The sequence below is a fragment of the Phoxinus phoxinus genome (assembly GCF_949152265.1).
Source record: "Phoxinus phoxinus genome assembly, chromosome: 6".
NCBI lineage: Eukaryota > Metazoa > Chordata > Actinopteri > Cypriniformes > Leuciscidae > Phoxinus > Phoxinus phoxinus.
Window position 1 is genome coordinate 19567268 of NC_136881.1, and position 13503 is coordinate 19580770.

Consider the following 13503-nt stretch of genomic DNA (forward strand, 5'->3'; position numbering starts at 1 on the left):
TAAAACCTCACTGCATTTATCAAACAAAGTGAAGACAAAGCATATTTTTCCATGCATACTGGAACATAACTCACATCCAGGCTTTTTTTGGCACTGTTCCTCTTCCCAGTGAAGTCGGAACCAAGCTCCATTCGCAATTTTATCAAGTTTTCGGTCTCCTCATCAGTCCCTGTAAGAAATAATTTGACACTACAGTGAAGCAGTTTGAAATGTTAATGTGTTACATATTAACCCCTGCAGGCATAAACTACAAATATAATCTGTAATCAACACATCAAAACGAATTAACTAAAATAATTTAATAAATTAAAATCATTCTCTATTTCCCATTTACCAATATAAGAGGCATTAATTAAAAAAATAAAAGCAATAAGCCAGTAAAATCAAGAGACATAATAAACATAATTAAAACTGTGCTGAAAAGTACACGTTATACATCGAAATTAAAGGCACTGTCAAAAAATAACCCACATTTACAATAACTTAATACTCACATTTATGTGTGTTTGTATGTTCTGCCATGGTTAGCACTTGGAGCAGATATGAAGGGGGAGGAGAATAGATACGTGTTGATAAAATACTTCCGCATAGGATACACCTGTGTATCCTCGCTCATCGCTCCTCAGGAAGCCTCCTCACTCCTCGATCCTCGCGGTGCAATTAGAGAATTGAGACGTCCTTCAAGATGGCTGAGCTCGATCGGTTTCCGGGTCATAGGATGGAGGAGCGAGGAGACGAGGAGGGATATTGAGAAGCACCAACCCGATCTCACGGCAATTCGTACGAATTTTACGAGGTGGCTAATTCGTACCAATTCATACGACCTCACTCGTACGAATTTGTACGTTTTTTGCTAAAACGTACATATTTTACGATTTGCCAAAATCGTATGAATTCATACGAATGACCTACCCCTGACCCCGCCCCTAAACCCAACCGTCACGTGGGTTTAGACAAATCGTACAAATTCGTACGAGTGAGGTCGTACAAATTCGTACGAATTAGCCACCTTTTAATCACTCGTACAAATTCGTACGAATTGGTCGTGACGCCCGTTTCACACATACTCCGTATGCAGTGCGTGTGCGGTGCGTGTTGCAGTGCGTGTGCGGTACTGGAGCAGCACGCGCTATAGTGCTTTCACATATGCTGCGTTTGCAGAGCGCTACTGTATGAAGGTAAATGAGTAGCAAAACTCGAGAGCACGTAGATGTGAATTTGAGAACTTGTACAATAAATATTTGTACTTGCATGCTCAAATTTACACTCACAGCTCTGATGTGAAAACCTGTAAAATAAAAATCTGAAGTTGAATGTTGAAATTTGTACTCGCAGAGAATAGTCACAAACCTGTATTCTGAATTTGAAGCTGCAGACAAGTAGTCACAGATGTGTAAAATGCCATTCACAAAAATACAATGACTGACACAAACGTGCAATATATATTTGCACTTCTTCTAACATTCATATTCCCAGTACAACCTCAAATAGGCACTTGCAACTCCTCAAATCTGTCACTACAAGTTCAAATTTCGCGCCTTGACTTTTGCTACTCTTTTCGCGATATATGAGGTGCAAAACTGACTTGTGCACTTGCGACTCAGAGGCGCGAGAGAAGGGGCGCGGGCGGGAGCGGGGGTGTTTAAAGGAGCCGTTCTATTGGCTGGCGCCTAGCCGATGAAATGGGTCTTTTATTGTACGTGATGATGTCACGAAACCCGCCTCCTCGTGGACTATCTGAAACGCTAACATGGCTTAACACGCAAGCTGATTTTCACAAGCAATTATTTTTGACTTGGTGTTTGGCTTTTAAACATAACTTCTCTCCTCACTCGTTTTTTATTTGGAATAATAAATATATTACACACCAAAGAAAAGCTTTATTTTTTAAACATTGGTTTGAGTCTGATATAGCCTACTATTAGTTGGTCAGTTGTTGAATTCTGATGGTGAGTTTTGGGGTATTACTGTCATATTTCTGTTAAAGAATATTTTATTGTAATCAATTCTATTTCTGCCAAAAATGTATCTCTATTCAGAAATCAGGGCTCTTGGTGTAACGCAGTATTTATTTATCATTTAATTAATGATTAATGCAGTAACCAATCGATTAGATCTCTTTTTGTTAATATTTTATTCTCCTCCATCTAAATTTGTTTGGGTTATGTTTCCCTCAATTGAGTGGGAACAATATATGTTATCGATTTGTTTTTGTTATTATGAAAATTATATATTCATCAAACTAAATGGAGTAACTCAAAACCCAATTTTGCTAAAGCAGCCTTTAAAATGTAGTTTGAGTCTGTAAAGTTTTTAAAAAATCAAAAAGCCCAGAGATCTGTATCTCTGCTAAATGAATTTAACATAGCCTATGTTTGTGATGCCCTTTATTATTATTTTTTTTTAAATGTTTGTTTGTTTCTTTTTATTTAAATTATTGTTGTGTTTCAAGTTATACAAAATATGAAAATGTGTATAAAAATCATCACGTACAATAAAAGACCCATTTCATTGGCTAGGCGCCAGCCAATAGAACGGCTCCTTTAAACACCCCCGCTCCCGCCCGCGCCCCTTCTCTCGCGCCTCTGAGTCGCAAGTGCACAAGTCAGTTTTGCACCTCATATATCGCGAAAAGAGTAGCAAAAGTCAAGGCGCGAAATTTGAACTTGTAGTGACAGATTTGAGGAGTTGCAAGTGCCTATTTGAGGTTGTACTGGGAATATGAATGTTAGAAGAAGTGCAAATATATATTACACGTTTGTGTCAGTCATTGTATTTTTGTGAATGGCATTTTACACATCTGTGACTACTTGTCTGCAGCTTCAAATTCAGAATACAGGTTTGTGACTATTCTCTGCGAGTACAAATTTCAACATTCAACTTCAGATTTTTATTTTACAGGTTTTCACATCAGAGCTGTGAGTGTAAATTTGAGCATGCAAGTACAAATATTTATTGTACAAGTTCTCAAATTCACATCTACGTGCTCTCGAGTTTTGCTACTCATTTACCTTCATATCTAGGGTCTACCTCAGTACAGTAGGTGGCGATAATGCTCCTAAAGAGTTAATCGCCATCAATACAAGAAGAAGAAGAAGCAGCAGCCACCACAGAAGAAGGTCCTTTGAGATGTCGTTTTTGTTATGGCGGCAAGAAGTAGTTTGATGCACGAAGAAAAGCAACTTGAAAACGTGCCTGCATATGAATTCATTAACGTAAACTCAAACGAGTTTCATATCGGCACGTTTAGAGATTTATGGCTGGATGTGTTAAATCCGAAGGTGTATTCATACTGTAACTCAGCCCCAGAGATTGAGGATGTGGAGTTCATTGAAGAGATGGGCATTGAGCCCAAGACATTGGAGGAACTCAAAATCATCTGCAGGTATAATAGAAAGATTAGTAGGCTATTTTATTTCAGTTGTATTTATTTTATGACATATAACGTTACTGTCTTCTCAGTGTTGATTCCCTGAGAAGTGGACATGAAGACGCAGACAATGTGCCATCAGATCCTCATCTATCCACACTGAAGTAAGTTAAAGTCTCCGGTCCCAGACCGCAGTAAAGATAGTTTGTGGTTTGAAATCCAGATATGGATATACAAATGCAGTGCGCTGTCATAGACATGCAAATAGTTCACATGTCATTCTTCATGATTTGTGAATTCAGTAGACGCGGTCATCCGATGCGAAATCTTTTTTTTTTCACGACTCTTAATTTTATAGTTAATTTTATCTTACTAAGAGAAACAATGTGAAGTGGACCTTTAGTCACTGATTTTCTGACACAGAAACAGCAATAAACGATTTGAGACAGAACATCTGACTGTAGCCTACATGAATCATCATCAAATCTCTGTTCACATGTGTATCATTGAGGTTATATTCAACTGATATCAATTCGGTACTTTAACGCTGTATTCTTAATGGTTATTTTTGTTTCACACACACACACACACACACACACACACACACACACACACACACACACACACACACACACACACACACACACACACACACATATATATATATATATATATATATATTAGGGGTGTAACGGTACACAAAAATCACGGTTCGGTACGTACCTCGGTTTTAAAGTCACGGTTCGGTTTATTTTCGGTACAGTAAGGGAAAGAAATGCAAACATTAAACTGCAGGTTGTTTATTACTATAAACTTTTTTTTAACAGTTTGTTTACACTTTTTTAAACACTTTTTAATAAAATATAATAACATATATAGAAAATAAAAAAAGAATAAGAAATAAAATACTGCTGCAAAGTTCTCCACTAAATAAAATACTCTCAGTCTCAAACCAATATCACATAATAAAATATAATGAAAAATATAAATAAATAACTATGATTACAGTGCAGCATTACCAATCCCAGCTTGTAGGCCTGCTCATATTTAAAAATTAAGGCTGGGAATCGATAAAAAAATGAACTAATTAATTGCACAATTTGCTGTTATAAATTGCAATTCCTCAAATATATATAACTATACCAGCTCAGCAAATAGAAGTGTACTACTGAGAAATTTCACCTTATTTGAGCGGACTTTGCTTTTCCAGTGCGTGATCGGTACATGATTGGAGTGTTTGGGCCGTTAACGACAGAGCAGAACGCGCAGCGCAAACACGGACTCGAACATTGAGCAGAGAGCGCAGCGGGCCGACACACACACACACACACACACACACACACACACACACACACACACACGGAACGGAGAGTGCGGCGGCGCACGCAGAGCGGAAAAGCTTTTTTTCGCCCTGCAGTCTATTTCATTGGTTTAGGTTACAGTGACGACGGGTAAAACACTCGTTTATATACTGTCTATGAAAACACTGGTAAAACTTTAGAATCAGCTGCAGGGCGGGATTTGCGCTGAACGCGGAGACTTCCGCCACTTAATATGTTCGTGTGGAAACACGAAAATGTACCTATGTTCCGCACACAAAATATTGCATTCAGTCATTCGGTACACACGTGCACCGAACCGAAAGCCCTGTACCGAAACGGTTCGGTACGAATACACGTACCGTTACACCCCTAATATATATATATATATATATATATATATATATATCAGTGGTGGGCCGTCAGGGCCAGCAAGACCTTCTCTGCTGGCCTAAACACTATTAGAATCACTGACTTGCACTTTAATATATATTTTTTATGAATGAGTATTAAATTATTCCCAATAGTCCATGCTCTTAATTTCATAGCTTTTTTCTTGGTTGCGCTGCTTCTAGTAGTGTATATTTATTTTAGCGCTTTTATCCAATCATATTTCAGACATCATGTGTTGCCAGGGTCAAATATATCTGCCCCGGGGCCTTCAGAATCGATAGTGCCTGTAGCTTAAAATGAATGGCAATGAAACTGTTGCTTTAACCAATCAGATAATCAGCCAATCAGATTTCGAGTTGACTGCACCGGGGCCATCTAGCAGGCATACAATAACATAAGCATTTGCACGCCCTTTGATTGGATGGTCAGAGCGTTTACTATTATTACTGGTAGTCAGAGCTAGCTAACCGCATATGTAGCGAACTGTGTTAACTAAAATATATAGCTTTACCTCAAGCAGCTATTCCTTTTAGATTATTTTTCGAAAACATTGATGCATCATAGTGTTATTTTTTCTAGTCATACGTTCATGTTTTCATCTTTAATGTCATATTTTTATTTGTCAACATTCATTTTCGTAGCAGTCTTACATGTAACATTTCCTAACATTTTCATGACGGACACGCCACGCCCCCCGCACATTTTATTTCGATTGTAAGTGGACACATAAAAAAAGTAGACATTTAACAGCTTATTTTTTCATATTTCTTAAGTCTGTATGACCAAAAATGACAGAGTATTTTAAGTCTATTTAGCTGCTATGTAAAAAAAAAAAGAGCAAAACGCGCCTGCGCGTTTGCCGACCCCAGAGGGTTAAAGACAAAAGGTGTGTAACTCATTTACAGGTCGGGCAGGAATCTCCTGCTGGAAATTCAATAATCATCATTTATACCTCAAATACTAAAATCAGTCTACTAAACTTTCTCAGTTTATAGACGATTGTTTACTGATGGTAACCTAACCTAATGTCATTTCAACAAATTATGGATAAATAGCTATTCTAAAGTCAGCATTTTTCAGATATTTGCAAATTAGGCATTTTATTCAAAGAAGCACAACATTAAATGAGGTTATAACTACCGATACTGCTTATCAATCCGGTACTTGAACGCTAAAAACATTACTTTATAATCTGAAATGTAAAATATCAAACAGAAATAGCGATATTTGAACAAAACTATTCTATTTGTAAATGTTCAATGCAGGCATTTTTTTTTTTATATGCATAAGATAAGATGCACCAAGAACAAAGAAACAAAGTACAAAGAAATGGTCAAATAAATACAATAAATATACAATAAAAAAAGATATGAATGAAATAGTGCTTTAATTTCATGAATGTATACTAACATTACTGTTTTCATCAAAGTAATATGGCTTACATAAGAAATTCAATCAAATAATAAAATGTAAAATAACACTGCATAGTATTAGAAATCTGAATTTCAAACTGCAAACTGTCTACTGCTGAATTTAATTTGATTTGATTAAACTTGCTGGAAATATCAAGTATGCTGTTTCTTCAGATTACGCAAGAGGAGACAAGATTATAAAGAGACACTGACCAGAGACACTGTTGACCGACATGAAGTCTATGCCAATGAAATGGTATGTTCAGTGTGATTAATCCTTTACACACACCATCTGAATATGACATTTACAAGTCAGGGACACACCAAACCGACAAAAGTACTACGCTGAAGAAAGCCGACAGTGGCGTTGCCTCGCATTGCCTGTGTCGGGGCTAAAAAGTTGCGCTTGAACACACCTCACTGACTACATCGACAGCCAACTTGTACGCTTTGCTCCTGCGTGAGAGGACATAACTCTCCCATACGAGCAGGTGTCAGTAGTATTTATTCTGCATTTAAAAATGGAACCTGGAAGGGCTAGAACTGTGGATAAGAGCTAATCCAATGCTGTATCAGATATGTACAATAACAATTGCAGAGAAAAATAACATTACAATGTCCAGAAATCAATTTCAATAGCAGGCCTACATTGAGTTTAATTTAAGTTTAAAGGGGTCATATGATGCGATTTCTTGTTTTCCTTTTTCTTTCGTGTGTTATGTAGTTGTTTGTGCATGTATAAGATCTGCAGAGTTACAAAGTCTCAAACCTAAAGAGATATTCTTTGTAAAAGTTAAGGCTCCGCCACGCCTTTCTAAAATGCTTAATTCAAACACGCCCCCACAAATCTATGTCAGTATGTTGGGGCAAGAGTTTCATAACGCCACCCAAATGTATACGCAAAGAAAGGAGTAACTTTTATTCTTGCTGTATTATTGTTGCCGCCGGCGCCGCTATGTCGTGGAGACGCTGTGTTTTTCATTGCGAAACTTCTTTGTTTGGCCTTCCAAAAGAGGACACAAAAAACAGTGGTTAAACAACACTGTTCCAGAACAGTAGCAACAAATGCTTAGCATGAATTCAAACACATTCCAGCACCAGATCATCTCTCATTAACAAACAAACTAAATTAATATTTTGCTAATCAACTGGAGATATTTCATTTGTATTAGGTACGCTACATCCGTGCCGCGAGATGTTTCAAAAAGTATGCATGAATGTATGTTTCAAAAACCGCCTATACGTGTGCAGATTCGCTAAGCTGAACAGCCAACTGAAGTGATCTCTTTCTTATGGATGAGCTTCGCCACCGATTCGATATGCAGAATTGTCCAAAAAACAGCTGATGGCGTCCAACTAGAGCCAACCGCGTGGAACGCACTGCAAAAACTAAGCTGACCAATGCTCAAAAACAACCCTGCATTGCCCGATGGTTGACCATCGGCTTGGTGTGTCCCAGGCTTTAATCCATGTCTTATTCATGCAGGAGATGATATCTGTGGGTAAGAAGCCTGATAACCCCAGAGACCTGATCCCTGAAGGAGAAATCATATTGACCTTTAATATTATGTATCCCATTCTGTTTCAGCGGGTATGTATGTAACATATAAACACAAATATAAGTTCTCAATAAGCTTCTCCAATGAATGAATGTTTATTTTTTGTGCCAGTTTAAGTATGTGAGGGCATATCAGACTCTGCATGTGTTGGGGTCTCAGAGGCTGAGTGATCTTAGAGATGCGATTTGCTGCGTCAGTGACCTGCAGGTGTTTGGAGAGTTCAGCAACACTCCAGACATGGTACCACAGTTCATCAGCAAGGTTAGAAACAAACACACAGGATGTCATAAAAACACTCAATATAAACCACATTTGAGCAGGGCCAAACTGACATTGGCAAAGATAGCAACCATACAGCTAAAAAGTGATTGTTTGTTTGTTTGTTTATTTTTCTTAGGATCATTACAAGTCTGCTTTCTTTTTCTTCAATGGAACATTCTTCAATGACGCACGGTTCCCTGAATGTCAAGACATCAGCATGTAAGAACTAATGTGTAGGTTAATACTATATTAAATACTAATGTTTAATCTTACTATATTAATATATAAGGTAGCATTTAGATATTTTTATTCTGATATTGCACTAAATCCAAGAGTCTTACAAGACAAGTTACTAAAGACAGAACAGAAAAGCTCCAGATATGAAATACAGAAACTCTTCAGAAACATTTAAAACACTCTTCAGTCATACTCTTCTCCAAATAGCAAACCAAATATCACAAGACTTGTGCTTTTTCAAAGCGTCACATTTGTTCACTAACCATTGATTACATTTTGTCATAAATATTGACCATAATGTTTTTAAAATCATTAATTTACATATAGAGCGTTTTCTGAAAGTGTCAGATTCCCCCCCCCCCACACACACACTTTTGATTTTATAGCCTTATGCTGAAATACTTTATTTTCAGATGAATCAACACTCCATTACTTAGTATTATGACAAGGCTAGATTTGTGATGAGTTAAGCACATTTATTAAAAAGGCAAAACTGAAAAATCACATTGATGGACATTTTCAGAACCTTTGTTATGATGCTCAGTTGGATCCCATTTCTCTGGATCTTTCAACATTTGAGAATCTTTTTACACTTTGATTTAAGTCTACCTGAGGCAAATTAAATTGACTGGATAGGTCTACCCTAGTGAAAAATAAATATACTAAAATGTATTTAAAATACATTTATTTTATGCTAAGTATACTACAAATACATAAAAATATGTATGTGCTTAATATAAATATCAAGCAATTGTACTTTTAGTATACTAAATTGGTATACTTAAAGTCTGCTAAATCGATAAAGTATTTGCATTTTTGTCAACTTTTAGTCATTACTTTGTCAAACTGCAGTTACCAACATTCATTTTGGTAGCTATTTTATATGTAGTCTTTAGACAAAAATAGTCATTATTTACATAATAGTCATACAATAGTCAAATTTTTCTCTGTAGACCAATTCAAGTGGCAGACCTAACATCCTTTTGCGTACCCCCTCTTTTCCACTTAGACCTCAGTCACATCTTTTTCATTAAGAGACGATATTTGTCCCCTTAAATCGATTTGTCCAGTGCATTTTTTTTAATGAAAAATGCTTTAAATAAAAAAAGTTCAATAGAGAAATAATCAATAGCCGCGTTTCCACCGAAATTACCCGGAACAATTTGTCCCAGGAACTTTTTTCCCAGGAACTTTTTTTGCCCCAGACCGGTTGCTTTCTGCGTTTACACCGCGGTCTAAAGTACCGGGAAGATTATAAACTGCGCACGACTGCAGTCTGGACGGTTTTGTTATCAGTTTTGAGCGCCACATTTATAATAAGTATGGAGGAGATTCAAACTGTGCTGTAGTGGTTTACTAACGAGGTAATTAACAAAACGGCAGAAAAGAGACGAGCACTGATATTATAAACTGCGCGCGACTGCTCCTCCCAGTCTGCGACGGACAGTAATCAGTTTTGAGCGCCACATTCATAATAAGTATGGAGGAGATTCAAACTGTGCTGTAGTTGTGTTTGTGATGTATTGCGGACATTGACAGTGAGATGGCTGGGACGAACGTGCAGAAAATTTCCTGTTACACAAATACGCTTAATAAAGCCTGAACCTCGTCGTCGGTCCAGCTGGGTTTTAAAAAAAAAAAAATATTAAATTCCATATTTGCAGACAAACAACTCTTAATGCATGAAGCCACGAACCGCAATAGATTTTTTAAAAATGCCGGTTAAAATAGAAAGCTGCGTGGAGTCCTCCAGTCAAAATGCGGCGTGAACACAACCAATCAGCATGTTCAGCGCACAAGTCCCGCCCCCGAAAGTTCCTGAACTTTGAAAAAGTACTACCTCGCCAGCAGGGACTTTCGGAGGGGGAAATATTTACCCAGAACTTCATTTAGATCCTGGTTCCTGCGGTGTAAACACACAGAGTACCAGCCCAAAGTTCCTAGTTCCTGGGGAAAGTTCCCGCGGTGGAAACGCGACTAAAAATGGTAAAAATGAAGTGATACTTTTAAACTTTAAATTAAAATCGCCAGTAGGTGGCGGTAAATCTCTGTCTTTATGAGTGAGTCATTCATTCAGTAATGAAGCAAGTGGCTGTATTAATGAATGGGTCATTGAATCATTGACTTTCACGTTTTGTTCAAAGCCACAGATTTTTGTGCTGCAATTTTGCTGTGGCTTTTGTTGTAACTATTATTTTGTTGCAAAATGGGGCAAAAAAGACAATACTGTGTTTATAAATTAACATCAATTAATATTACCCTTTTGTTTGTTAAACTGTTGTATAAAATCATGTCACATTTGAGATCGTGTGGATATTCGAAAACATTGCATTCTTGCTAGTATAATATAGGGGTGTGCACGGATATTCAACTTTTCGAATATTCAATCTGTAAATATTCAAAACATTTTACTACGTTGCTTTGCTAGCCATAAATGCAGTGAATCCATGATAAATCCCAAGCACAAACTCGCAGTTATAATTAAATACACTGGCTGGCGCGTGTTAACAAGTTGTTTGTATTTTATCACATAATGTTGTTGTCTGCCTCGCGAAGTTTGGAATTACCAGTTGAAAATTGTTACTAAATGATCTTACAAAATGGAATTACTTTTGATCAAATGAATTAATCTGAATTATAATATCATTACCACAATGAGAAATCACATGAAATCCAAACAGCAGTCGAATGAGGAAAGGCAGCTGTCTATCACTGCATTCACGACGCAGGTAAACTCTGCTGGACCCCGCGTGATCCGAGATAATTTATCTGATAGCAAAATTATTTAGAAATTATTTCAAAAATAATTTAAATATACTTCCTTTACGTTTCGTTGAGGGAGACATGTTTAAGAACAGAAAACGCAAAGTGCTGTTAGAAACTTATCAAACGTTATCTTTGTGTTTCTGAAACGTCTGTCAAGCGCAGCGCGTTTTCTCACTCGAGCATAAATTGCTGGCAGCGCTTATTTATATAGCAACAAATGAATAAATAAATGGCGATAATACCGCATATTGAGCCACTCCAAATTATCGCATGGGAAATTCCTTCACCACGACAGCCTAATCACAGCCTGTTAATTATAAAAATAAAATAGTCATCCTAACATATGACAAGTTACACTTCTCACTTTTAGGGATGGACATTTTTGTCAATTTCTCATTTCGATCATCAACAGGTCTCAAAACTGAGTACTCTAGTAATCAGGGGGGGGCGGGGCATGTGCATGGCGTGGCGTGTCCGTCATGAAAATGTTACAAAGTCATTATGCCCAGGGGCCTCTGAACTCTTAATCCGGCCCTGGTATGGCGGCAGGCTGGGTCTCCCCCTCTACGTTTGTCAGGTTCTATAACATAGAAGTCCCTGCCTTGCAGGCTAGACTTTTATCAGTCTAACTTATGAGTATGTGCTGTCCTGATTTCGTTCATGCGCAGGCTACTCTCACGTTTATCCCAGCTCCCCTGGTTGAGCTGTACTATGAGGATTGATATTCTTGTTATTCTACCTTATTATTTTTTGGCTTCATATCTCGAGAAAAGATTACTTTACCCGTAAAATGGTAAATGGACTGCATTTATATAGCGCTTTCACAGACCCAATGGCCACCAAAGCGCTTTACAATATTGCCTCACATTCACCCATTCACTCACTCATTCATACACCGACGGCGGTGTCAGCCATGCAAGGCGATCCAGCTCGTCGGGAGCAGCTGGGGTTAGGTGTCTTGCTCAATGACACCTCGACACTTGGTCAGGTGGAACCGGGGATTTAACCACCAACCTTCCGGTTTGTAGACAATCTACATGAACCACTGAGCCACTGCCGCCCTGCATAAGTAGCATAAGCATAAGTAGCACAAGTAACTTATGCAAATACTCGTTCCCTCTTCTAGAGAGAACCGAGGTTACGTTAGTAACCGAGTATGGTTTACTGTAAAAAAAAAGGAGAACAAATGAAAACTGCTGCATTATTATCAATGATTTTGAAAAAGGAATATGACCATCTTGCAATGGAGCTGAGACTGAAGAGTGAATGTACTGTCGGTAAACTGCAGTGTTTTGCTAGCTGGTTATTAAACTCAATTAAACACGTCTTCTATTTGTGAACATCACTGCAGTCTGCATTTTCAAATCCAGTTTCACTTTATTTTGTCGGTCTGGAAGGCGTGCTCTCTAACGGTAACCAATCAGATCTCAGGAACCGGCCCAAATGCGGCAATAACCAATCAGAAAAAAGAAGAATATATTTTTTAAAGTCAGGGCGATCACCGTTTTCATGATCGATCGTCACTGTCATGAACGAGTACTCGAGTACTCGATCGCTCTTGCCCATCAGTCCGTTGTACAATCTGTGCCGTTCAGCGTGATCTAAACTTAAGAAGGGTGATGTTTTATTTTTATATTGTAGCAAGAGTGAAGAAAAAAGCCTAATTGCATAATAAGTTCCCATCCAGATGCATCGCATTTATGGAAACCTTTTGATTTGTGCCAAATGAGTGAGGTTGTCTATGTGAGCCCAACTCCGGTTTCGCTTTAAATTAATTTGTTTTGGCTTGACCCTTATAGGCTATAGCTAGCTACTATATTTTTCATTCTTGTTCTATTCGGAATGCTGTTAAATTGAAAGCATTTATTGTGGAATAAGGGGAACTAAAATAGCTTATAGCTATGTTCATAGTGCTTATAATGTTTGTAAAAATGTTGCTCTATTTACATTCATGTAAATGTGACTTGTACGCAAACTATGTTTGTTTTTCTCTCAAAAAAACAATTTTATATGTAGCCTATTGCATATTTTTTTACCATACAGAAAGCGTTTTTAAACATTTCTTTTTAAACCGTTTAACCCATTTAACTGATTAACTTTAGCCAATAATCACTGCCAAAGGTTCAACGAAGTACTGAGTTACCGGTCTGAATACTTAAGCCAATGTGATTTTTCAGCTTTTTCTT

General features: G+C 37.6%; 1 protein-coding gene across 1 annotated transcript in view; it reads left to right on the forward strand.

Moving 5' to 3' along the window:
- Positions 1–3018: 3018 nt before the first annotated feature.
- snapc3 (small nuclear RNA activating complex, polypeptide 3) overlaps positions 3019–13503 on the forward strand; it is an 86970-nt gene continuing 76485 nt past the window's right edge. The window contains exons 1-6 of the mRNA XM_079615995.1: positions 3019–3385; positions 3463–3534; positions 6669–6750; positions 7981–8085; positions 8165–8314; positions 8451–8533. Of these exons, the coding sequence (XP_079472121.1) occupies positions 3144–3385; positions 3463–3534; positions 6669–6750; positions 7981–8085; positions 8165–8314; positions 8451–8533 (734 nt within the window). The 5' untranslated portion in view covers positions 3019–3143. The remainder of the gene's footprint in view (positions 3386–3462; positions 3535–6668; positions 6751–7980; positions 8086–8164; positions 8315–8450; positions 8534–13503) is intronic.